This window comes from Strigops habroptila, chromosome Z, assembly GCF_004027225.2.
Source record: "Strigops habroptila isolate Jane chromosome Z, bStrHab1.2.pri, whole genome shotgun sequence".
NCBI classification, from domain to species: Eukaryota; Metazoa; Chordata; class Aves; order Psittaciformes; family Psittacidae; genus Strigops; species Strigops habroptila.
This window is the reverse complement of record NC_044302.2, coordinates 21,409,260-21,433,432: the sequence shown is the minus strand read 5'-3', so window position 1 is coordinate 21,433,432 and position 24,173 is coordinate 21,409,260. Positions and strand designations below refer to the sequence as shown.

Sequence of the window (24,173 nt, the reverse complement as noted above, 5' to 3'; positions counted from 1 at the left end):
CCAAGCTGAGCCCAAGGGTGATGCTGAGCATCGAGATGGGATGAGGAGCCCCCACACCCTGGATCTGACCTCCTCATCTCCATAGTCAGTTTGTTCAGTCTCATCTGTGAGGTTAGTAAGGCTTCCCTTGGGCACAGCAAGGCTTGGGCACACCAGGAGACTGGCTGTGTTGGGGTGATGGAGTCTCCCAGGGTAGTAGGTGAGGGTTGTGTGGGCACATGGACAACATTCCTGCATCCTCTCATGGCTTCATAACCACTTCCCTACGAAACACAGCACAGAGACACCTTCAGAGCAGGCACTGTGGCTGTACATTGCAGGAACAACTGAAGCTGAGATGTCTTCCTCCTCGTGGGGCTGGACTGTGCCCCAGGGTCGCTGGGGACCTGCCCCTCCTTGGCATGTGGGGCAGTATCAGCCCCACATGCCAAGGGCAGGAGGAGCAGGAGGAGCAGGAGGAGAGGGCAGGGAGCAGGCAGGGAGTGGGCAGGGAGCAGGAGGAGAAGGCAGGGAGAGGGCGGGGAGTGGGCAAGGAGCAGGAGGAGCGGGCAGGGAGCGGGCAGCCCCGTGGAGTCACTCCGGGAGCACCGTGCATGGAGAAGTGCACAACCCCAGCATACAGCAAAGGGGCACCAAGGCACCAGCAAGCTGCTAAATCCGCATGCCCGCTCTGCCGGTATCCCCGAGCAGGGCTCTCGGGGCAGGAAGAGCCCCTGGGCACCGCTGGACTTCATGGCATGTCCCCAGGGCCAGTCCTTCGTCCCTCCCCGTCCCTCCTCCCCATCACGGCCAGCCCCTTGCAGTTCTCCCCTCCCCTGCAGCCCTTGGCTGGACCTGCGTAAAAAATATCAAAGGCTGTTTTGCTTGGAGACGTCCGGAGGATCCCGGCCATGGGGAGCAGCAGCTCCAGGCTTGCGCTGCTGACGCTGTCGCTGCTCCTGCAGCCCACGTCCCAGTTCTGGCTTTTCAACGTCCTCTTTCCACCCACCACCACCCCAGAAGCTCCCCCGACCAACAGCACACCGCCCGTGGTACTCGGTAAGGTCACACCAGCATGGGAACCACACGGGGTACGGGTGGGCACCCCTGGACCCAGCGGTGACACTGGCGTGCCGGTGGCTCGGTGGCTCTTGGGTGAAGTGGCCGTTTGCAGCCTGGAGCTGGAGTCATCAAGGAGAGGTGACATACGACTCCCAGGTCCCCTCCAGTCCACCGGGCTGGCGATGCAGGGCTGGCTGTGCCTGCCCAGAGGTGGGTGGACAAACTGAGCACCGCAGAAAGCAAATGGGGCTCTAATACCTCAAAGGTGGCCCAAAGGGTGTTTTAGGGCTTGCTTGGTTCTGGGGGGCTCTGCTAGCAGAGGGATGGGGGCTGCAGCACACACTCATCTACTGCTTCCCTCGGCTGCTGCTGCCAGTGCATCTACCACCCCTTGCTCCTCAAATCCCACCCCATCCCATGTCTCCTGCCACGCCTGGCAATGGTTAACTGAAGGGCATCCTTCTCACATCCCACCCACCGTCCACCCTGTCAAGGGGATGGTGTAGAGGAGGTTGAGCCAGGAGGTGAAAGGAGAGGTTGGGACATCACCTCGAGGAGGTGGGAGCAGAAGCACCAGCTGGTCCCTCTGTCCTGCACGGCTCTGCCTTCCTTTGTCACCTGTGCCATCACTGGGGACAGGAGCTGGGGTTTTGCCATGAAACCTCTGCTGAGCAGAGGTGGGGTTTTTACTCGTTTTTTCTTGAATCAAGCTGAGTTTCCCCTTTAAAAAGAGAAGAGAAAAAGCAGAACAGCCCTGCTGCAATGCTGAGGGCTGACCCTGCAGACTCCCCTCCCAGAGGCACCAGAGGGCAGGGGTCAGTGTCTGGAGCCCCCATGTCCTGGGGCGAGTCCTGCTTGGCCATGGAGACCCAGGTGACCATCACCAGTGGCCTCTTCTCAGGGTGATCTGTGATGGTCGGAGCATCATCCCATGCCCCTGCTGCCTCCTTCAGCCCCTGTCCCATGCTCAGATGGGTCTGGCTGCCCCATGTGCCTCTCAGCATCCGTATGTAGCCCATCCCCCTGGAGCGGGTGTCCCAGAAGCCCCCAGTGCCCTTGGGATCACCGATAACCCCTCTGCCCCCACAGGAACTCCCTTAATAATTACCTAATGTCCTCTAGAAGGGGAGGCAGAGCTCGGGCTGTGTGCCAGGGCCGGGGGTGCTAGCTCTGCACCCTCGGGAGCCATCAACCAGTCTGTGGTCCCACTCTTCTCACTGGCCAGGGAGGTCCCCTCTGCCCACTCCCTGCCTTGGCTCTCCTATGCCAGGGTCCACTGGACAACCTGATCCCCAGCCACATGATTTGAAGACAGGATTAGGCCCTCCCTGTGTTGCTGGGGGGATGACACAGAGGTGAGGAAGCTGTGAAGCATGTTGAGGGAGGCAACTTCTACATCTTCTTCCCCTTTCACATGGGACAAGGCTTTCAGAGCCTGCAGCCATTCCCCTGTGCGCCTTGGCCATAAACCTGCCACATTGTGGGTGCCAGGACGTGATGGGTGAGATGGGGGGAGAGCTCCAGGATGCCCTTGCACCCCAAAACACCAGCACCCATGGACCTCAGGGTGAGGGACACCCAAGGCTGTTGGGGACCATCCTGCTCAGATGGAGGTTGCTCGTCACCTGCATCCTTCAGCCCCCACACCAGGCAGCATGACTCCCACTCCACCATGCTTGTGGGGTCCCAAAGCCACAGAAGAGCCTGGGTGTGGGTCCCAGAGCAGCACAGGGCAGGCATTTACAGGGACTTTAGGCCATGAAGCAGATTGTGGTGTCCTTGGGAGAAGCATCTTACATGGGACATCTGGCAGACAGTGCCTGCAGCGGCAATGAAGGCCCACACCGTCCCCAGCCATGCATTGCAGGCCAGTCCTCAGACCTGCTGGGGCCATGGGAGTCACCACAGAGTGCTCCCAGCCCACCAGTCCCATGCAGTCCCTTGACCTCTTGTCCTCAGCCTCAGGGTCATTGCTGGCACCAGGAGCCAGCTCTTGGTTCCTGCGCCCCAGCTGAGAAGGCTTTCCATGGTGTCTGCCCCCAGCACAGGCACATATATCAGGGTGACACTGGGATGCATGTCCCATCCCTGCTGGGAACCACACTGAAACTCCCTGAGGCAGACCAAACACCCAGGTGATGGTCACTCTCCATCAAGAGAGCACAGGTCACACACATCAGGCTGTGAACTTGCTTGAAGCCATGCTGTGTTTACTGCACACACTATTTGCACTAATTCCCACTGGATATGGTTCTGCTCAGCACCGAACTGCTTCAGAGACCTTGTGCAGCCTGCGTGGAGGGTTTAAAGTTCAGAAAAACAGTGTGTGGGCCTCAGGAGCCAGCACCGAGGTGACTTTCACCTCCCTGGGGACTCTGTTCACCCCGAGCTGTCCCGCCACCCCAGGACACAGTGCTGGAGGTGCAGTAGAGCTGGGCAGCCCCACACAGCACCAGCTCCTTCCCCAGGCTGCAACCAGGAGAGGAGGATGGAAACGCAGCCAGGCAGGGGCAACAATCCAGAATGCTTCATGCTAGTGGGGACTGGCATGTTTGGACCAAGGGTAGCAGCTCTGGGGTCACACTGTGAGAAAGGCAGCTTGAGGGGTCCCTGAAGATGTGTTTTTAGTACTGTTTCAATGCTAAGCTGCATCTTGGATCCAAGCACCCTCACTCCTGTGCAGAGCAGGATGTTCTCCAGGATGCTGCTCCAGCAGGTCCCCAGGTATCCCCAGGCAGGCAGCCCCGTGGAAACCCTGCCTGGGGGCAGAGAGGAGGGAGATGTGGTCTGTAGCTGTCTCTGCTCTCCCCCTGTGGTGCCTCCAGTGCCCGGGTGTCTTGGGAACCAGCTGGAAGCAAAGCTGGACAAGCCGGATGTGGTGAACTGGATGTGCTACCGCAAAACTGAGGACTATTTCACCATCTGGCTCAACCTCAACACCTTCCTGCCAGTGGGAGTTGACTGCTGGATCGATAACACCAGGTACTGCTCACCCCCATCCCAGGAGCTCCCCAGGGAAATGACCTACCAGGGATCTCCCTCCCCTCTCCTCCCCCACCGGCCATGACCTAGCACACATAGAAACCCATGAGAACACCAGGGATTGTTTGGGAACAAGCTGGCTGGCTCCTGCTCTGAGTGCCCGGGCCTTTCCCATGACATGTGCTCATGCCTATCACACTGGAGATGCTGCCACTCTGCCTGGACGCAGGGTGAGAGGTCTGCCACAGTGTGCTTCATGAGAACCTCCTGTCCTGAGATGCCAGGCTGTCAGCATGGATGCTGGCTTGGAAATAGCTGCCAGTTCCAAGCTGCCTCCCAGTGATCTCCACCCCAGCCCCATGTCATAGAATCATAGAATCACAGAATGGTTTGGGTTGTAAAGGACCCAAAGCTCATCCAGTTCCAACTCCCTGCCATGGGCAGAGACACCTTCCACTAGGACCACGTTGCTCCAAGCCCCGTCCAACCTGGCCTTGAACACTGCCAGGGATGGGGCAGCCACAGCTTCTCTGGGCAACCTGTGCCAGAACCTCACCACCCTCTCAGGGAAGAACTTCTTCCTTATACCTAAGCTAAATCTCTCATGTTTCAGTTTAAACCCATCACCCCTCGTCCTGTTGCTGCAGCCCCTGATGAAGAATCCCTCTCTGGCATCCTTGTAGGCCCTCTTTGGATATCGGAAGGCTGCTCTGAGGTCTCCACACAGCTTTTCTTCTCCAGGCTGAACAGCCCCAGTGTTCTCAGCCTGTCTTCATATGGGAGGTGCTCCAGCCCCCTTGGGGATGTGGCTCTTCTGTTACTTTCTGCCCTGTCCCTGCAGGGTGGTGTACAACCGAACCTCTCGGAAAATGTCCAATGCCCCGGGTGTGCACATCCGTGTGCCTGGCTTCGGCAAGACCTATTCTGTGGAGTACCTGGACCAGAGCAAGCTAGCAGGTAAGAGGAGGAGAGTCGCGGGGTGTCCATGGGTCTCACGTGCTCCCTGCGAGTGGAGAGAGCCAAGTGCATACAGAAGTGAGGGACACTGGCCTTGGGGACACACTCACTTCGAGTGCTGGCAGGGACCATGCATCCTTGACGCCAGCGCACATCAGGCCACCACCTCTGGCTGGAGCCACCAAGCTACAGGTCTTATCAGAGAATGTTGTGGCCGTGACTACAGCCAGGGTGGAAAAAGTCGACACAAGAGCACAGACCTCATTCCCACCTTTCTCTCTGCCCATAGGTTACCTGCACACCCTGGTGCAGAACCTGGTGAACAATGGCTACGTGAGGGACCAGACAGTTCGGGCAGCTCCTTATGACTGGAGAGTTGGGCCCCGTGAGTCTGGGGCTTGGGGAGGGAAGCAGGGTGGCTGTCATGGGCTGGGTGAGCCACTGGTGAGGGGAAACCCCTAGGCAGTGATTGATGCCCATGATGGCGGGTGCTCTCATGTGACTGCATGGTGGCACCTATGGCCACTGCACCCACACCTCTCTCTGCTCAGGGCTCCTAGAGCCAGCCCTGGAGTCCTGTGGCCATAAATGAGGTGGCCAAGAGCTGGTGTCCTTCTTATCCACAGAGGAGCAGCCTGAATATTTCCGGAACCTGAAGGCACTCATCGAGGAGATGCACGATGAGTACCAGCGCCGTGTCTTCCTCATCGCACACAGCATGGGCAACCTGAACATCCTCTACTTCCTGCTGCAGCAGACGCAAGCCTGGAAAGACCAGTACATTGGGGGCTTCATCTCCCTGGGTGCCCCATGGGGAGGGTCCGTCAAGCCCCTCCGTGTCCTGGCGTCTGGTGGGTGACTCTTTGTTTGCAGCCACCTCTTGGTTTTCTTTCCCTCTTGCACAAATGGAAGGGTGGTGGTGGGCAGGGAAGGGACACAGTGGTGGAAAAGGTGGGGGATAAATGGCTGAAGGGACTGGGGAGGCAGCACTCATGCTCTGGTGCCGATGCTGCTGCATCCTGCAGTGAAGAAAGCACCATCGATGTTCCTACCACAGCCCCAGCAGCAGGAGAGTGGCCCAGGGCATGCTCCAGAGCTTGCTCTGTTTCCATGGTTGGGGTTGGTGGGTTCGTGTGTATGGAAAAGTGCCGTCAGAAGGGTCTACCTGCAGCCTGGCCATACCATTCCTTCTGTACCAGTTCTTGCCAGACATCCTGCAGAACAGCCTGCACCATGCACCATGGGCTCCTGGAAAGCCAAAGCACCCATCCACAAACTTTGGGGCCAGAGCAGCAGAGCAGAGCATGCTCGCCCCAATCCCACCACCTCCCCAGGCACACTTGCACCACCTCCGTCCATGCAGGACAGTGAGGTTGCTGGACCTTTGCTGCAAACCCTACATTTCTTCTGCTGTAGAGGACCTGGAGGCCATGCCCCATAGACTTTGTTGTCTTCAGGCTTTAATCTCCCTTCACCCAGTTCCTCTTTAGCCTCTTTGCAGCCCAGAAAGCCACAGCCACTAGCCTAATGCTGACAGCCCAGAACATCTCCAGGTCACAAGCTGAGCCTCCAAAAATGCATGGGGTTAAAAATCACGTGCTTGAAAATTTATCGTCTGGCCCCTTGCATCACCCTTAAGTCACCTCCTCATATTTTTCCCTGTTGGCACAAGGGCCAGAGGTAATCGGCGGTTGTTGTGTGGTCTTAGGACTCCAGACACACCAATAATGCCCAGGCTTGCAGGAGACACACACATTGGCCACCTACTATCAACACCCTCATCAGGCTCAGCTCTCTCCTGTCCCTGCAGGCAGGTGTGGAGGTGCTGGGGTTGCAGGGAAGGTCCAGGGCTGGGTTGGTCAAGGCTATCACATGTCCAGGTTTGTCCACACTAAGCCACTCCAGCAGCTAGAGATGTGATGCCAGAGAAGAGTTCTGAAGGTTGCTCTGGATATCTGCAGCCAGAGGGGTGAGGAGAGGGGTGAGCAGGGGAAGATCTGAGGTGGAGCCATACCCCAGCCAGGAGACAGATGTGAGTCACAGCTGGATGGGCTGATCCCAGCACAGCCCCACAAGGAGCCCCATTTGTGAGGATACTGTTCAGTGCTGCTGCTGACAAGCCCCTGTGTGCCTGCAGGTGACAATCAGGGCATCCCACTCATGTCCAACATCAAGCTGCGTGAAGAGCAGCGCATGACCACCACCAGCCCCTGGATGTTCCCAACAAGTCTGGCCTGGCCTGAGACCCACGTTTTCATCTCCACGCCCTCCTACAATTACACCTACCAGGACTACAAACGATTCTTCACTGATGTCAACTTGGAGGATGGCTGGTACATGTGGGAGGACATGAAGGACTTGCTGAAGGACTTGCCCCCTCCTGGGGTGGACACGTATTGCCTCTATGGCACAGGCTACCCCACTGTGGAGACTTACATATATGATGAGCATTTCCCTTATGAGGACCCTGTGGACATGATCTATGGTGACGGGGATGACACTGTCAACACACGCAGTTCAGAGTTATGCAGGCGATGGCGTGACCAGCAAAAGCAGAAGGTGCATGTCAAGGAGCTGCGAGGTGTCGACCACCTCAACATGGTCTTCAGCAACCTGACACTCAGCTCCATCAATGAAATCCTGCTGGGGAGAGCACACGAGCAGGGGGAGCCAGTGCAGGGGAGATCCAGCCCAGATGGCAGGAAGGCAGGGAAGATCCTACCTGGGCACAAGGTCCTTAAGGAACCCAAAAAGAACTGAAAGGAATGAGGGCCAGCTTCCCTCCATGCTGGTAGCTACCATAAGCTGTCATGCAGGGGAACAAAGGACTTGGAGCTGAGTTTGGAATGAAAAGGAGCAAGACCTACAGCTCAGGTGGATGGGCTGGCACCCATTTCCACACTGATTGGGGGTTTTTTGTGAGGAATGACAATTAGTTATAGTACAGAGGCCTGTCACTTCCCACTAGTGAGTGGATAACTAACCGCGCTGCCAGCTCATTAACATCCCACTTATGAATTACACCATATGCACAAGCCCTTGCCACTAGCAAGCCATGTTTAGGCACTTTGGAGGCTGTGGAGCACATGAGGCCATAGCCTTTGCTCGCCTGGGACAGAGCATCTTGCATAAGTGCAGGCTCTGCTTTACCAAGTGACAGGAGGGCGTCACAGCAGGTATGGCCTCCAACAGCAGCTCTGCCAGCTGCGGCATGCAGGTGGTGAGCTGGGCACCCTGGGCAAGACCAGCTCAGAATCAGCATGTTGCCGAAATAATAAATACACTTTGCTTCTGATCCTGCCTTGTCCTTGCCCGGTGGGTGGCTGACACCAGCCAGCACCTAACACTGAGCACTCACTGGTGCCCCAGGAGCTGGGGCTTTGGGAAAAGCCATGTGCTTGGCAATGAACTGGGGTTGGTGGTGTGAGAGGACTGGCAGCATGATTGGGATGACAAATGAGTGGGGTTGGTGACATGACCAGAGTGATGATGTGACTTGGGTTGGTGACCCAACCAGGGCTGGTGACAGCCGAGGTTGGTGATGCAGCCCAGGTTGGTCATGCAGCCAGGGCTGGCAAAGCAACCAGGATGGCAATGCACCCAGGCCTGGCAATGCAACTGGGATGGCAAAGCAGCTGGGGCATGGAATGCAGCCAGGATGGGGATGCAGTTGGGATAGGGATGCAGCTGGGCTGGGGGTGCGGCCTGGGCTGGGGATGCAGCTAGGCTGGGGATGCAGTCGAGCTGGGGATGCAGGCTGGGATGGGGATGCAGGCTAAAATGGGGATGCAGCCGGGCTGGGGATGCAGCTGGGATGCGCCCGGAAGCCCCGTTACGGAGCGTAGCGCTCCACGCCGTTCGTGCCGCTCCGTGCCGTGCCCGACTCAGCCCCGCCCCGTTCCGCCGCGCCCGGGGCGGGGCCGGGCGGGCCGCAGCGCGGCGGCGAGAGGCGGGGCTCTCCGCAAGTGCTGCTCTCCTATTGGCTCTTTCTCTCAGGACGCGGCGCCGATTGGCGGGCGGCGGCGCGTGCCTGCTGCCGGTGCCGCGCTGGAGGCCATCGTGCTAGACCCGGCGGCGGCGGGGCTGGGGGACAGCGCGGCACCCAGCCTGGCCGCCCACCATGGCCCGCCGCTCTGCTCCTCCCCGTCCCCGCCGACACCGCCACCCGCGCCCCATTGCCCGCGGGGAACCCGGCGTCTGTCGGAAACTGGGGCCGGGATACGGCGGAGCGAAGGCGCGGGGACGCGAGGGGGTCTGCGCGCCGCCGCTTCCCTGCCCCACATCGCGCGGGGCCGCTGGGAAGAGGGCGGCGGGCGGCGGAGCCCCTGCCTGCTCGTAGCGCTGCGGCCGTGCAATGTGGAGGCGGAGCGGGAGCGGTTCTTCCGCGCCAGCTTCGCGTATGACCCGCAGTTCGAGTACGCTGAGCCCGTGCCCGCCGCCGTGCTGGATAGGTACGCGGCCGCCTCCGATCGCTTCGTTGCTCAGGTGAGGCGGGGACGGCGCGGGGAGCTGCCGGTACTCGATGCCTGCGGGGGATGAGCGGCGCGCTGCTCGGCGGGAGGGGAAGGAGGAGGAGAAGGGACCGGCCACCGTTCCCCGCCTTCCTCCCACCCTGTGGTGTGAAGGTTTGGGTACCCTCTTGTTGGGTGGTGGCACCGGCGCGATGCCACGGGGGTGGGTCACGTTGGGACAACTCATGGCTGGTCCGTGGTCCATGTGGAACCCGGCTGACCGCTTTCCCTCCCGGTTCGTAACACCTCTCACATCCTGCCTGCAGCGCCCTCACTCCGTGAATTATTAAACTCCAGATGCCAAACCTGCCTGCAGGAACCGTGGTGGACGTAGGTGGTGCCGCCAGCACGAGCCTGGCTCGCGCTTCCGCGTGCACGGCGGTGGTTAGGAGTTGGTGCTCCATCAGGGACGCCTCGCTGGTATTTGATTTGTGGTTTTATTTAACACTTGTTGCTGTAGAAATAGCAGCTGAGAAGCTGGAGCACGTGGGTGACCACGTGGGAAGCGGTCCTTATCCTGAAGGTTAAGTCCAGCTTGTTCTCTGGAAGTCCTCAAGGTTGCCCGGTGGGGTGGCATCCTTAAGACATCACCACATGTGGTCAATAATGGTATTAGTTGGTGTAGACACCACTTAAGGAGGCTGTATTATTTTGCTTAACTGTACCTGTTGCCTGTATGCTACTGAAATACTCCCAACAGGCTCTCTGCTACAGGTAGTAGTGATGTGTGGATGCAGGGAGCAAACAGCACTGGGAGCACACAGGCAGAAGCAATCCTGATGCTCTTCCCACGCATGAGCCTTTCCTGGGTGCAGGCAGGGAATGGAACTGCTCCATTCCTTCACTCTGTGCTTGGAGCATACCCCAGAACTAGTTTGCTCCTCAGACAGGGCATCCCACCTCTGCAAGAGCACCCTTTCCACCACACAGATGCCTTTTAGTTGCATCTGCAGGAGCAGGTATAAAATCTCTTACCCAAAGTTCATTCTTGCACCCCAGAGGCATTTCTTTCTACCTCCAGGTTGGAGCTTACGTCTGGTGTTTCAACTAACAACTGCTTCACCAATTTATTTATTGTGGTTTTTTGAGTATTTACTTATTTTTCCATTACTTCCTACATCTCTGCCTGAATTATTATCCAGATGATTCAGGCGCTTCCTATAGCCATGTTTCTAAGCACTTGGTCATTTCCAATGCGTCTTTCCTGGGTAAACTGGTGCCAGTGTTGCTGTGGCAGGGGAGATGCTCTGACTGCCATCAAGACCTTGGTGGCTTTTCAGCGTTTTCTTCCTGCATTTCAGTGCTTTTCACTCTCTGAGTAATGCGATAAAACAAGTTGTTCGGAGCTATTTCCTCACTTGCTTTATCTTTTTGACTTACAATATAGCAAAAGATGAAGTTAAATGTTCCTAACCAGTGTGAACAGTCTCATCCTGGATCCTGAAACCCTTTGCAAAAGATGTGAAGTATTGAGTTTCTACCAGTGTTTTTCCAAGTTCTCCACCGACAGTGCAATGGGAGAGTTCTCATGTCACTGTTCCTTTGCTCATACCCTGCAAAGTGACCTCCTTCCAGTCTCTTTTATTTTGGGAAACCTTTTTCCTTGCCAGCTATTAGCTATAAACTGCTTTTATTTAAAAAAAACTGCATTAATTATGGAGCTTAAATAAATGAGACATTTTGCCAAGCCAGCATCCTTGGACAAGAGCTCTGGGGACACCACCACAAGAGGGACGTGGAGTTGTTGAGCAAATCCAGAGGAGGCCACAGAGATGCTGCAAGGGCTGGAGCAGCTCTGCCTGGAGACAGGCTGAGAGAGCTGGGCTTGTTCAGCCTGGAGAAGAGAAGGCTCTGGGGAGACCTTACAGCAGCTCCAGTGCCTAAAGGGGCTACAAGAAACCTGGAGAGGGACTTTGGACAAGGGCCTGTAGGGACAGGACAAGTGGGAATGGCTTTAACCTGACAGAGGGGAGACTGAGATGAGATCTTAGGCAGAAGTTCTTCCCTGTGAGGGTGCTGAGGCCCTGGCACAGGTTGCCCAGAGAAGCTGTGGCTGCCCCATCCCTGGCAGTGTTCAAGGCCAGGTTGGACAGGGCTTGGAACAACCTGCTCTAGTGGAAGGTGTCCCTGCCCATGGCAGGGGGTTTGAACTGGATGAGCTTTGAGGTCCCTTCCAACCCAAACCAGTCTGGGACTCCATGAAACCAAGACCATCTCCCTGCTTCCAGCTCACTGCTCCACCACTTCCTCTACACATGCCTCGGAGGGAGGGTTGAGGTGGGGGAATAAACCAGGAGGATTCTTCTAGCCCCGGGCTGGGAGCTCATCACCCTGGAGATCACATCCCTGGTTTGTCATGGAGTCATGAGCAGCACCAGCACAAAACTGGGGCTGGAGGATTTATCCCACTGCATATGGTGGGTGCGTGATTTCAGGCTGCCCGAGGGACGCTCTGTGCCTCTCAGAATGCTAAACTTGGGATCTTAAGAATTTTGCTTGCCAGGACAAGCTGGAGTTCTTTGGTCATCCTACTCCTGGGCACCAGCTGTGCTGGGTTTCTCTTGGCTTGGTGCTTTAGGTCCCCCGGGAGGAAGAGAGCAAGTGTCTGAGCAGAGGTGGGAGGAAGAAATGATCCTTTTTATGCGGCTGTCAGCAGGAGGTACCTTGTGGTGCTGCAAAAACCATCCTGATTGTTCAGTGAATAAAATAAAAAAAAACAGACCAAAAAGCCCCTCAAAAAAAAAAACCCCTCAAAAAAACAGACCAAAAAACCAGCCATAAAAACCCCAGCAACACAAAAACCTGCACAACTTCTCACACAGTAAGTGACTGGAGAATAAAAAACAGCTGTGCAGAGAAGACTGTCCAGGGAAGGAAAATCAGGACCTTCTGGAGTGGAGGAGGCTATTGACCATGCGCAGACCATGTAGCCCCTCTAATAGGGTGTTGGATGGTTTGAGTGCTGGAGGTGGTGCTGAGCACCCATCTCCTGATCCTGGGTGATCTTAGGGATGAAGGAGGGGATAGGACCTCTTCCGCAGGGCGCCAAGTGCTGCCTGGAGCCCATATGAGAGCAAAGGTGGGTCACAAACCATGTAGACAAGGCCTTTAGTAACATGGTTTAGTGGTGGCTTTGGCAGTGCTGGGGAACCTTGATGATTTTAAAGGTCTTTTCCAACCTGGTTGATTCTATGACTTGATGATTCTATGCTCATCAGGAGGAAGGTAAACAGGGACCATTCAGGAGCAGCAGCCTTGGCCTGGGAAGCTCAGCAGCAGCTCAGCCAAGTTTAAAGATGCAATAAAACTGCTGGAAAAACTCCAGGAGTTGTTGAAAGTCATCGTTGTCCACTTTGGAATATGTATGAGTAGGCTGGAGAAAGTCATTGCTTGAAAATGTCTACAATGAAAACTCCGTTTTGGGGAAGGAAACGTGCTGTTAAATGCTCTTATTTTATAGACGCTCCATAAATGTTAATGCTAATAAAATAGCACATGCTGCTTCTAACCAAGGTGAGAAGGCTGTTGGTGTGCAGCAGGCTGGTTGTGCCCAGAACCCCGTTTGAAGAGGCGGAAGCAGTATTGCTGCTGGGCTTACAGTCCAGTCCTGCAGTGAGAAATGATCTAATTGATCAACCTGATCAATTGATGTCCCTGCTCATTGCACAGGGTTGGACTAGATGAGCTTTGAAGGTCCCTTCCAAGCCAAACTGTTCTATGACTGTCAAACTCTTGGAGTAAAAAGCAAGTTGATAAGCTGGACTTCTTTGTGCAAGCACTAGGGTTGGAAAGGAGAACTGAAAGCAGAAAAGATGAAGATAATCCTGGCTTTAACCTCCTGAGGCAGTGTGCTGCGACAATGCTGTTTCGCTTCTGCTTTGCCCTGTTCCCACACCAGATGCTTGCAAGAGTGATAAAAAGCAGCAAGAATATCCTGTGGGTCATGCTGTTTGCACTGAGTGTCCGTCTGTCCTGGTGGCCACCTACAACTGGCTCAGTCTCCTTGGGTCTTTAGATACTGCAAAACCATGTCTCACTTTCACAGTGGGATTATCTCTGCTGGGTTTTATGGCACAAGGGATTCTAAGATGTGTTTATAAACAGGAGAGTGTTTGCACTGATGATTTCTTTGTATGCGCAACAGGCAATCAGGATCATTCGCGCTGTTCTGGAGAAGTATGGGACCTATGAGAGCTTCGAAGTCGCCACGGGCGGGAGGCTGCTGAGCAAGTGCCAGATCTGGTCTGTGATCCGAAAGTACATGCAGAAGGAAGGCTGTGTGGGAGAGGTAATCTATGCCCGTGCTTCATTGCTTGTAAAATACAAATATTTAGTTTCTGGCAAAAAGGACTCATTAAGAAATGTTTTGGGTACAAAGAGGAAATCTTTCTTCTGCCATGGTGGCCTTTCCATACGTGGTGTCCTTTCCATGTTGGCTGTGTTTGCTCTACCCCGGTGCTAGGAGGTGGGTGCTGGTTCCCTGTCAATTTCCCATTATTTTTTCACTTTATCTCCCTTTTATGCTGGAGAGGTAGAGAGAGGAGTTGCTGCTTGTCTGCGTGGCCGTGCAAGGAGCCTTTTGCTGCTTGCATGAGGTATCAATTACCATCAGGAAGTCATCTCCTGCTGTTAGCAGTGGTATGGCAAACATCTCCAACAGCTGCCTTCACTGACATAGCCAAAAGCAAAGCCAGGGGAGAGATTTCCTGTTGGGTGCTGAGTTATGGCACTTTGAAAATCCACCCTTTGGTTTTAAGGCTGGGAAATGTGTGGGCACATATGACAGTAGCCATGTGGGATGGAGCAAGGGGAGAAATTCAGCGTTTCTTCATCTGGTTTCTCAGTGACCCCAGCAGCATGCAGCGTGGGATGTTCTGCAGCTTTGGTTAAGTGGCATTTTTTCCCCCTTCTGCCAGCAAGGTGGGCAGAACGCTTCCACCATACTGGGTTCAAGCACTGAAAAGGATTTCTGGACCTGGCTTTGCTTTTTTTGGCTCCTGGCTCCTGGTGCCGCCTTCGGCTGTTGGCTGCAGGCCAGGAGGCCACACAGTGCTGGCTGGCATGAGGGCTTCCTCACCACTGCCTCTTGGTCAGGCTGTTCTTCCTAGGTCTGATTTTTCACCTCCGTCTCCAAACAGGGTCATTCACAAGCATTTCCCTGAAGCACCAACTTGCTTGGTGCTACCCAGCATATTTCATGCAGGAGGGAACAGTTCCTGAGGTCCCACCTGGCCAGGGGATGTTCCTCCGCCAGCCCCCTTGGTTTGCCCCGATCCCTCCTGAGGGTGTCCCTGGGATGTGGATTGGACACCTTGGTCCTCGTGAGCCTTTGCTTAGGACAGAAGGGATTTCTGCGAATCTCTTCCTATAATGCCCCATCCCTGACAGTGTTCAAGGCCAGGTTGAATGGGGCTTTGAGCAACCTGGTCTAGTGGAAGGTGTCCCTGCCTGTGGCAGGGGACTGGAACTGGATGACCTTTAGGTCCCTTTCAACCCAAACCAGTCTGGGATTCTATGCTTCTAATTCAGCTGCCTTTTAGTACCCAGAACCACTTCAGTACCCAGCCTAGCAGCTGGCCAGTCTTACAGATCTGCACTTATGACTTGCTTGTTGTGGTCTATGTCTTGATTTTATTGACTAAATTCAGCTATTCCCCTCTTCTCCATTAATTTAACCCAAATTATGCTCTGGCTGAACAGAAAGGCATCTTTTTCCTTACATGTTGGTGTACAACTGGCTTCCAGCCCTATGTAACTTTCCCTTTGCTCAAAGGAATGCAGGGTTCAGTAATTACATTTGCACATCATAGAATCATAGAATCGCAAGGGTTGGAAAGGACCTTAAGATCATCTAGTTCCAACCCCCCTGCCATGGGCAGGTACACCTTGCCCTAAACCATGTGGTCCAAGGCTCTGTCCAACCTGGCCTTGAACACCGCCAGGAATGGAGCATCCACAACCTCCCTGGGCAACCTATTCCAGTGCTTCACCACCCTCACTGTAAAGAACTTCTTCCTTATATCTAATCTAAACTTCCCCTGTTTAAGTTTGAACCCATTACCCCTTGTCCTACCACTACAGTCCCTAAGGAAGAGTCCCTCCCCAGCATCCTTGTAGACCCCCTTCAGATACTGGAAGGCTGCTATGAGGTCCCCACGCAGCCTTCTCTTCTCCAGGCTGAACAGCCCCAACTCTCTCAGCCTGTCTTCATACGGGAGGTGCTCCAGCCCTCTTATCATCCTTGTGGCCCTCCTCTGGACTCGCTCCAACAGCTCCATGTCCTTTTTATGTTGAGGACACCAGAACTGTACACAGTACTCCAAGTGAGGTCTCACAAGAGCAGAGTAGAGGGGCAGGATCACCTCCTTCAACCTGCTGGTCACGCTTCTTTTGATGCAGCCCAGGATACGGTTGGCTTTCTGGGCTGCAAGCGCACACTGCCGGCTCATGTTAAGCTTCTTGTAAACCAACACCCCCAAGTCCTTCTCTGCAGGGCTGCTCTGAATCTCTTCTCCACCCAAGCTGTAGAAGTGCCTGGGATTGCCCCGACCCAGGTGTAGGACCTTACACTTGGCTTGGTTAAACTTCATAAGGTTGGCATCGGCCCACCTCACAAGCGTGTCAAGGTCCCTCTGGATGGCATCCCTTCCCTCCAGCATATCAACCGAACCACACAGCTTGGTGTCGTCGGCAAACTTGCTGAGGGCGCACTCAATCCCACTGTCCCTGTCGCCGACAAAGATGTTGAACAGGACCGGTCCCAACACCAACCCCTGAGGGACACCACTCGTTACAGGTGTCCAACTGGACATCGAGCCATTTACCACAACTCTTTGCGTGCGGCCATCGAGCCAGTTTTTTATCCACCGAGTGGTCCATCTATCAAATTGATGTCTCTCCAATTTAGAGACAAGGATGTCATGCGGGACAGTGTCGAACGCTTTGCACAAGTCCAGGTAGATGACGTCAACTGCTCTGCCCCTGTCCATCAGTTCCATGGCTCCATCATAGAAGGCCACCAAATTGGTCAGGCAGGATTTGCCCTTAGTGAAGCCATCTTGTCTGTCACCAACCACCTCGTTGTTTTTCATGTGCCTTAGCACGGTTTCCAGGAGAATCTGCTCCAAGATTTTGCCAGGCACAGAGGTGAGGCTGGCTGGTCTGTAGTTCCCTGGGTCTTCCACCTTCCCCTTCTTGAAAATGGGGATTATATTACCCTTCTTCCAGTCATCGGGAACTTCACCTGATTGCGAGGATTTTTCGAATATGATGGACAGTGGTTTAGCAACTTCATTCGCCAGCTCCTTCAGGACCTGTGGATGGATTTCATCAGGTCCCATGGACTTGTGCACGTTCAGGTTCTTAAGATGGTCTCGAACCTGATCCTCTCCTACAGCGGGCCTAAGGTCTTCGTTCTCACAGTCCCTGCATTTGCTTTCCAAGACTTTCGTGGTGTGGTCAGAGCATTTGCTGGTGAAGACTGAGGCAAAGAAGTCATTAAGAACCTCAGCCTTCTCCAAATCCATGGTAGCCAGTTCTCCTGATAGCTTCTGGAGAGGGCCCACATTGTCCAGTCTGTCTTTTATTTGCTACGTATCTATAGAATCCTTTCCTGTTATCTTTTACATCCCTTGCCAAACTTAATTCTAGCTGGGCCTTAGCTTTCCTAACCTGGTCCCTAGCTTCTCGGGCAATGCTCCTATATTCTTCCCAGGCCGCCTGTCCTCACTTTCACCTTCTATAAGCTTCTTTTTTCCCTCTAAGTTTCCTCAGCAGCTCCTTATCCATCCATGGAGGTCTCCTGGCCCTCAGTGTGTGAGATTCGTGGCTACTTTATCCAGAACTTTTGATAAGTGGTTTTAAAACCCTTAAAGCATTGATTTATTCATTGTTAACCATTAGGAATTTTGCTGAGTTGCTCTGGGGCAGGGAAGAGAGAAGAGGTTTATGTGCTCTTGGTACAGCAACGTTGGCCAAGCTCGCGCCTGATACTGGACAAAAACTCGCTGAAACTTCTGTGTCACTGATAATTTAACACCCTGGCAGGGAGCGGGGTGGTTTCAGACGTGTATCCCCCACTCCACACCTCTATCTGTGATTCCTGATTTCCACCTGCTGTGCCCCAGGCTGTTTGCTTCCCTGACACGTATTAATTGTGATGGCTTTCTTGAGATGACGGAGAAACTCTAGCAGGGGCGGTTGTGTTAGCCTCAGACTTACCCACTGATGTGCCAGCTGCCTGCAGGCAGCATGGCTGCACCAGTGACACTCACTCACTGCAGGCAGTGTGGCCAGGCTGGTGACACTCACTCAGTGCAGGCAGTGTGGCTGCACTGCTGACACTCACTCGCTGCAGGCACCGTGCCTGCACTGGTGACACTCAGTCAGTGCAGGTAGCGTGGCCAGGCTGGTGGCACTCACTGCAGGCAGCTGCCCTTTGTCCCCAGCGTCCATTGGTGAAGGCAGGATCCCGCTTCCCAGCACTGCAGGCAGCGTGCTCATGGGTAAGTATTTGCACAATAATTAACTTGGTGTCTTCAGAAGCTTCTTTGTCGGGGTCCAAGCTGCAGATCCTGAAGCTCTTCTGCTTTTCTCTGGCTCAGAACCGTTCTGGTGCTGCTGGAGCTCAGAGGTCTCCATATGGATTTCGGGGAGCTGCCAGCTTGCAGCAGAGAAACCCCTGGCCCTATCGGTAAGTGCTGTGTGGCAATCCCTGGGGTTGTGAAGTGTTGTTAGTTCAATAGTGGTAGCTGGCATCGTCGGGGATCCCATCGTGGGTGCCCCCCCACCTCCAAGCTGCTCAGTGCTGGAACTTTCCTGGTACGCAAGGTCCTGAGCAGTTCCAGGGAGCTAGGGGGAGGCAGGAACCTATGCCCCAGTGCCATCAGCAGTCTTCCATCTGGGAACAAGCTCTTTCTCCAAGCTCCTTCTCCATTGCATCCCCAAAACATGAGCAGAAGCTTCATGGACCATGAGGATGTGCTGGGGAACCTGCTCAGCTCGAGATGGGTCACAAACGTGGAGAGCTGCCGCTGCTGCTCCAGGAATAGGACTTTGGCTGAAGTCGCCGACGCTGTTGTAACAGCATCTGCAAAGCTGCAAGGTCCCAGGATAAGGCAAGTGGAGCTGCTCAGTGGGCGAATGGGTGGCTGCAGCTGGAAAAGAGCTGTGGACTGTGTCACGGGAGCATGCAAAGCTGTGGAGAGTCCCTTCCCATCGCTCCTGGCGGCTGGCTCTGCAAGGGGGGACTCTCATCACCTCTGTTTAGTGAGAAAAATATATCACTGCATTGTCAAAAAAGGGGAAAAGATAAAAGAACACAAGCCAGTGCCTCTAAAAAGTCATCACAGAATCACAGACTGGTTTGGTCTTGAGATCATCCGGTTCCAACCCTCTGCCATGGGCAGGGACACCTTCCACTAGACCAGGTTGCCCAAGGCTTTGTCCAGCCTGGCCTGGAACACTGTCAGGGATGGGGCATTATAGGAAGAGATTTGCAGAAATCCCTTCTGTCCTAAGCAAAGGCTCAGGAGGACCAAGGTGCCCAATCTACATTCAAGGCCAGGTTGGACAGGGCTTGGAGCAACCTCGTCTAGTGGAAGGGGGTTGGAACTGGATGAGCCTTGAGGTCCCTTCCAACCCAAACCAGGCTGGGATTCCATGATTCTTTGTTTTGGTTTAAACTCTGTCCCCTGGCTCTCCCCTCCTGCATCCCAGGATTTTAGCCTCCACTAGTGGCATTTGGGATTGCCATGTCAGATGTCCAGAGTTGTATTCCCATCACATGGAGCTGATCTACAAGATGGGAATTGGTTAAAATCATACCAAAACCTGGCTTGTTCCTGCCTCCTTATTTCTGCTTGTGGTGAAGCTGTAGCCTTCCCTGCCTGTCACTGCTGACAACAGAAGCTGCTGCTGCTTCCAGAAGTCTTCTCCCCACCAAAAGCCCCCATGAGAACTCATGAGGCTGCTGGTGATGATCTTGCTGGAAATGAACCTAGAGCATAAAACCAATTTTACTCTGCATGAGTTCCCTGCCTCAGTTTATCCCAGGTCACCAAGGTTCATGGCGGGACATGGGAGAGGGCAGCAAAATTGCATCCTTACTTGTCCTGCTTACTGGAGCAGAAACGGAGCTCAAGAGTGCGCACAAGTCAGAAGTGAACTGGCAAGTCTTTTCTCAGAGGTGGAGGGATTCTCCTTCACACTGGTATATTTTAATCCAGGTAAGTAATTGCAGTGTGTTTGATACCAGTTTGTTTGCCTGATGGTAGACTCTGCTCTGTTCTCTTGCACTTCAGTTTTCATGAGCAGGTTGGCATAACAATAAATGTGAGTTAAAGCAAACCCATTCAGTCTCCTCTTTTGTTTTTGTTTTAAAATGCGAAGAATTGTCCTGTAGCAATGTGTGTGCATGTTTTCAGTCTGAAAGATGTCAGCTATGCAATAATAGATGGGGTTTAGAGTTAATGTGTATGTGGGGGAAGAATTCTGAGATGAAATTGGTATGTCCTGAGCAAACCTCCAATGCAGGGGCTGCCTCCTCTGCTGATGTGGCTTCCAGTTGCTGCAGGTCTGAAGTTGGATGGTCAGAAAGTGCTGCTTGGCTGGCACATTACCTCCTGTTAACATAGAGCAGCTGTCTTGGCTCCATCAATTCCCAAAATAGTTGGTATTTTGTTTTGTAAAGATAGTCACCGGTGCTGTGCATGCGTTGCCTGTCCCTGCTGTGAACTGCAGTGGGCACATGCGGATCCTTCTGCGAGGCTGGGCTGGTGTAGATCTGTCCTCACTGCTCCTGTCTTGGAGCCTTGAAAAGGAGAATCCACAGAAGAGTCCATGAAAATGGAGCCAGAGCCTTGGTTCTCTCATGGGGTGTTTATTGGTGGTCTAGAGGTTGGACCCACAACAAAGCAGGTGCTGTTGGTTGTTCTGGTGTCTGATTTTACTGCGCCATCCCGCTGCTAGTGGGGATGCAGGAGTGGGACCAGGCAGGTCTCAAGGATGGCCATCAGTGTGGACATAAAACTATCAACATAAAAGCCCACAGGAATGGGGGGAGGGGAATGCTGGAGCCAGAGGGATGCTGGAGTAGGCTGTAGGGAGATAACTCCTTTATCTCTTTGTGGGATCATCTCTTTCCTCTCAGTGCCTTCCCTGCCTGCTCCTGCTGCCTGTGGTTTCTTTGAGGAGCTGCAGCACAAGCTGGTGATGGTGCAGCAGTGCCACTCACAGTGTCGGTGACTTTTTCTGATCATCCACCACCATCAGCTTCTGCTTAGAGCCAAGACCCCACTGAGCATCTCCTCCTGCAGCAGTGCTGATGGCAGTTGCCTCTTTCTTCTGCAGGTGGTGGTGCAGCTCACTGACGACCTCCTGTCCCAGGCGGTGATGATGGTGGAGGACAGCCGGCCGACACTGGCCATCAACCTGGCTGGAGCCCGGCAGCACTGGCTGGAGGGGATGCTGCGCCACGAGATCGGTCAGCAGCATGTTGGCTGTGGGTGACGGGCAGAGCAGGGGTGATGCTGTGAGCATCCTCTGGCTGGTAACGGCCTGGGGGCGGCGGGGACTACGGGCAAGGTGGTACCCACCAGGTCCTGCAAGGAAGCATCCTGGAGGCAGGTTTTGGAAGGGGGTGAGGCCACTGGGTCCTTCTCTGCATGCGGGGCCAGGGGGGGTCAAACACCCACCCATGTACCCATGTGCCTGCCTGGCAGCAGAACAAGCAGATGTCCCATGGCAGCATCTCCAGCCAGGACTGGAGCCGGTACCCACGGATGTGACTTGGCAAAGGGTATTGAGTTGAGCTTTTTGGAGGCTGTGGCCATTGGTGCTCACTCCCACCCTCCTCCCCAGGCACCCACTACATCCGGGGGGTAAACAACACCCACCAGCCCTGGCACAGCTCCGAGGGCCGCAAGCAGTACAGCCTGAAGCCAGCCAACCCCACAGAGGAAGGCTTGGCCAGCCTGCACAGCGTCCTCTTCCGCAAGCAGCCCTTCCTGTGGCGGGCAGCCCTGCTCTACTACACCATCGAGCGCGCCAGCCGCCTCTCCTTCTCCGCCCTCTTCCAGGACCTGGAGCAGTATGTCCAGGATGCCGGTATCCGGTGGGAATACTGCGTGCGGGCGAAGCGGGGCCAGACCGACACCTCGCAGCCAGGTAATGCTTAGGGGGTACAAAGCCTTTGGGGTTTGGAAGGGATTTTATATTCTTTTTAAAAGAAAAACCAGTGGTGGGTTTGTTTTGCTCCTGGGTGTGTTAAGCATTGTTGGTCCTGTGGCCATGGCATCCTTGGAAAGGGTGGCTGTGCCCACCCCACTTTGCTCCCAATTCCCATCAGGTGGTTCCAGTCTGAAGTGACTCACACAAGGAAGGCAGCAGCCAAAAGAGAGATAAAATGAGGATTTCTAAACACAATTTAGATTCTTGCATTGTATTACCATGAAAAAAAATGGTAAAGGTAAAAAAAAAAAGGTAAAAATTGGAATGGTAAAAAATGGAAAAAAATGGTAAGGAGGAAGATGTCAGCTTTTAACATTTAAAGTTATGAAGTGTTTAACGTTATTAAGCTTTCTTCTTCTTGTTTTGTTTTGATGGGTTTTTTTTTTTAATGACTGCTTTCTAGGGAATACAGATTGGAACTGACACAAAGCTGACCAGGGGTAAAGTAATAAAGTAGGCAGGCTGCAAAGAAAAATGACAAATAATTGGGAGGAAGGGTGAAAACATCCCAGGCAGAGGTGTGGGGCTCTCACTGCTCCTGGCTGCCTCCATGGTCACCGGTGCTGTTCCCCAGTGCTCATCCTTTGGGACCCAGCAGTCCTGGCCATGGACCAGCAACGCCTGAGCCCTGGCACATTCGTATCACCCTAGCACAGTGCCATTGCTCTGGTTATAGCAGTCAGCAGGCGTTGAGTTGAGTGGAGGGTGGTGGGGAGGCAGGCTCCTGCTCCCCAGCCTCTCCTGCTCTTCCAGGCTGTTTCAGTAAGGACCAGGTCTACCTGGACGGGATTCTCCGCATCCTGCGCCATCGGCAGACCATCGACTTCCCATTGCTGGCCGCACTTGGAAAGGTAACAGCCAGGGGGGAAGTGGGAAACACTGATCACAGAGCCCTGTCCCAGCCTATGGAGATAGGCTGAGAGCCGGGCTTGTTCAGCGTGGAGAAGAGAAGGCTCTGGGGAGACCTTACAGCAGCTTCCAGTGCCTAAACGGACTTCACGAAACCAGGAGAGGGGCTTTGGACAAGGGCCTGTAGGGACAGGACAAGGGGGAATGGCTTTAACCTGACAAAGGGGAGACTGAGATTGGATCTTGGGAAGAAGTTCTTCCCTGTGAGGGTGGTAAGGCCCTGGCACAGGTTGCCCAAAGAAGCTGTGGCTGCCCCATCCCTGGTGGGCTGCAGGGCTGGGACAGACACTTTCCTTGGCATGGTTTGGGATGAGATGGGTTGCGGCTGAGCCCATCTCCCTGATTCCCATCAGGTCTCCTATGAAGATGTGAATCGGCTGAAAAAATTTGGGGTCCTGGAGAAGGCCCGCATCCCCCATTTCATGCAGGACCTGGAGCGGTACATGAAGCAGCTGGACCACATCGTCACCACCAACGGCCTGAATGAGGAGGAGCTGGAGCAGCTGCTGCCTGACTGAGGGGCAGCAATCCCCCAAAGCCGGCACCCCAAGGGTGTAACTGCTGGGATTTACGTGATATGTATTGGGACTGGAGCCTTGAGGAGTGGGCAGAGCCTGGGCCTCCCTCTGCGCCCAGGCGGCTGCTGTGCATGTTCTGCTGTGTAGGGTAGCACTGGTGTGGTTCGTGTTGATATCGTGTCCCCCACACCATCCCCTCTGCACTTGTGGGGATGGCTGCGTGGTTCCACATGGCTCTGAGGAGCTGGACAAGAGGGTTCAGAGGGAGCAAGGGCAAAGCTGTAGCATGTGCTGGCACGCCAGACGAGGCTATGCAGGGCAGTTGTAGTGGGGGGGGATGTCCTTAAGGTACATGGGGTGCTCCCAGCAGAGTGAGGGGCACCTACTCAGGGCTTGGGGCTCTGGCCTGTGCTGTCAGGGAATAAGGGCTGGCCCATACCCACTGATCACCCCATGCATGTGTTCCCCCTCCCTATTCTTTCCCTCATGCAGCAGGAAGGATTTTAACCCCTCCAAATCCCTGCTCTCCACCCCGGATATTTGCCCACCATTAACCATCGCCCTGCAGCCACTGCCTGGCTCTGAGGACTCAGGGTGGGAATTGGGCTTGTTGTTAGAAAAAAGCATGTAATAAAACTGATGTCATGGAAACACCGTGTGGGCAAAAGGTCATGGGGAGCATTGAAGGCCAGGCTGCACGCAAGCGAAGCTGCATGGCCCCGAGCTACTGTGTCAGGAGCAGGATGGGTTCACCAGAGTGTATAAAACAAGTGGGCAGGGACATGAATAAATCACAGCAGGCAAAAGCAGAAGCCGCCCCTGCACTGCTCCTGGTCTCTAACATGTGATCTCTGCTGCAGTTGTGCCACCCATAGGAGAGCCCTTTTGTTTAGAAAACAAAAAAACCCACAGATTTGGTTTTAGCTTCTTGTCACCTTTCACCCCACTGAGCTCCTGCAAAGGGAGTCCAGGCCAATTTGCAGCTCCAGGAAGCCCAGGCTCAATTGCAAAAGCTCCAGGTTTGACT

The 24,173-nt window shown here is 54.4% G+C and overlaps 2 protein-coding genes across 2 annotated transcripts; both read left to right on the top strand.

The window, feature by feature from the left end:
* The first annotated feature begins 826 nt into the window (after positions 1-826).
* LOC115601148 (phosphatidylcholine-sterol acyltransferase) lies at positions 827-8,275 on the top strand. Its single transcript, XM_030470741.1, has 6 exons — positions 827-1,038; positions 3,867-4,023; positions 4,865-4,980; positions 5,270-5,365; positions 5,607-5,831; positions 7,118-8,275. Exons 1-6 carry the CDS (start codon positions 891-893, stop codon positions 7,738-7,740), a joined length of 1,365 nt encoding a protein of 454 aa, XP_030326601.1. The 5' UTR covers positions 827-890; the 3' UTR covers positions 7,741-8,275.
* On the top strand, positions 8,159-23,797 carry LOC115619794 (uncharacterized protein KIAA0895-like). The gene is made up of 7 exons (XM_030512668.1): positions 8,159-8,200; positions 8,977-9,465; positions 13,636-13,779; positions 20,841-20,973; positions 21,351-21,656; positions 22,473-22,570; positions 22,982-23,797. Exons 1-7 carry the CDS (start codon positions 8,159-8,161, stop codon positions 23,144-23,146), a joined length of 1,377 nt encoding a protein of 458 aa, XP_030368528.1. The 3' UTR covers positions 23,147-23,797.
* Positions 23,798-24,173: the final 376 nt, after the last annotated feature.

Excerpts from the sequence above, each read along its gene's own strand:
- LOC115601148 (XM_030470741.1), top strand. The coding sequence starts at position 891 with ATGGGGAGCAGCAGCTCCAGGCTTGCGCTGCTGACGCTGTCGCTGCTC. Across the intron at positions 4,981-5,269 it reads GGACCAGAGCAAGCTAGCAG|GTTACCTGCACACCCTGGTG; the intron begins GTAAGAGGAGGA and ends CTCTGCCCATAG. Across the intron at positions 5,832-7,117 it reads CCTCCGTGTCCTGGCGTCTG|GTGACAATCAGGGCATCCCA; the intron begins GTGGGTGACTCT and ends GTGTGCCTGCAG.
- LOC115619794 (XM_030512668.1), top strand. The coding sequence starts at position 8,159 with ATGGCCTCCAACAGCAGCTCTGCCAGCTGCGGCATGCAGGTG. Across the intron at positions 21,657-22,472 it reads GACCGACACCTCGCAGCCAG|GCTGTTTCAGTAAGGACCAG; the intron begins GTAATGCTTAGG and ends CTGCTCTTCCAG. Across the intron at positions 22,571-22,981 it reads TGCTGGCCGCACTTGGAAAG|GTCTCCTATGAAGATGTGAA; the intron begins GTAACAGCCAGG and ends GATTCCCATCAG.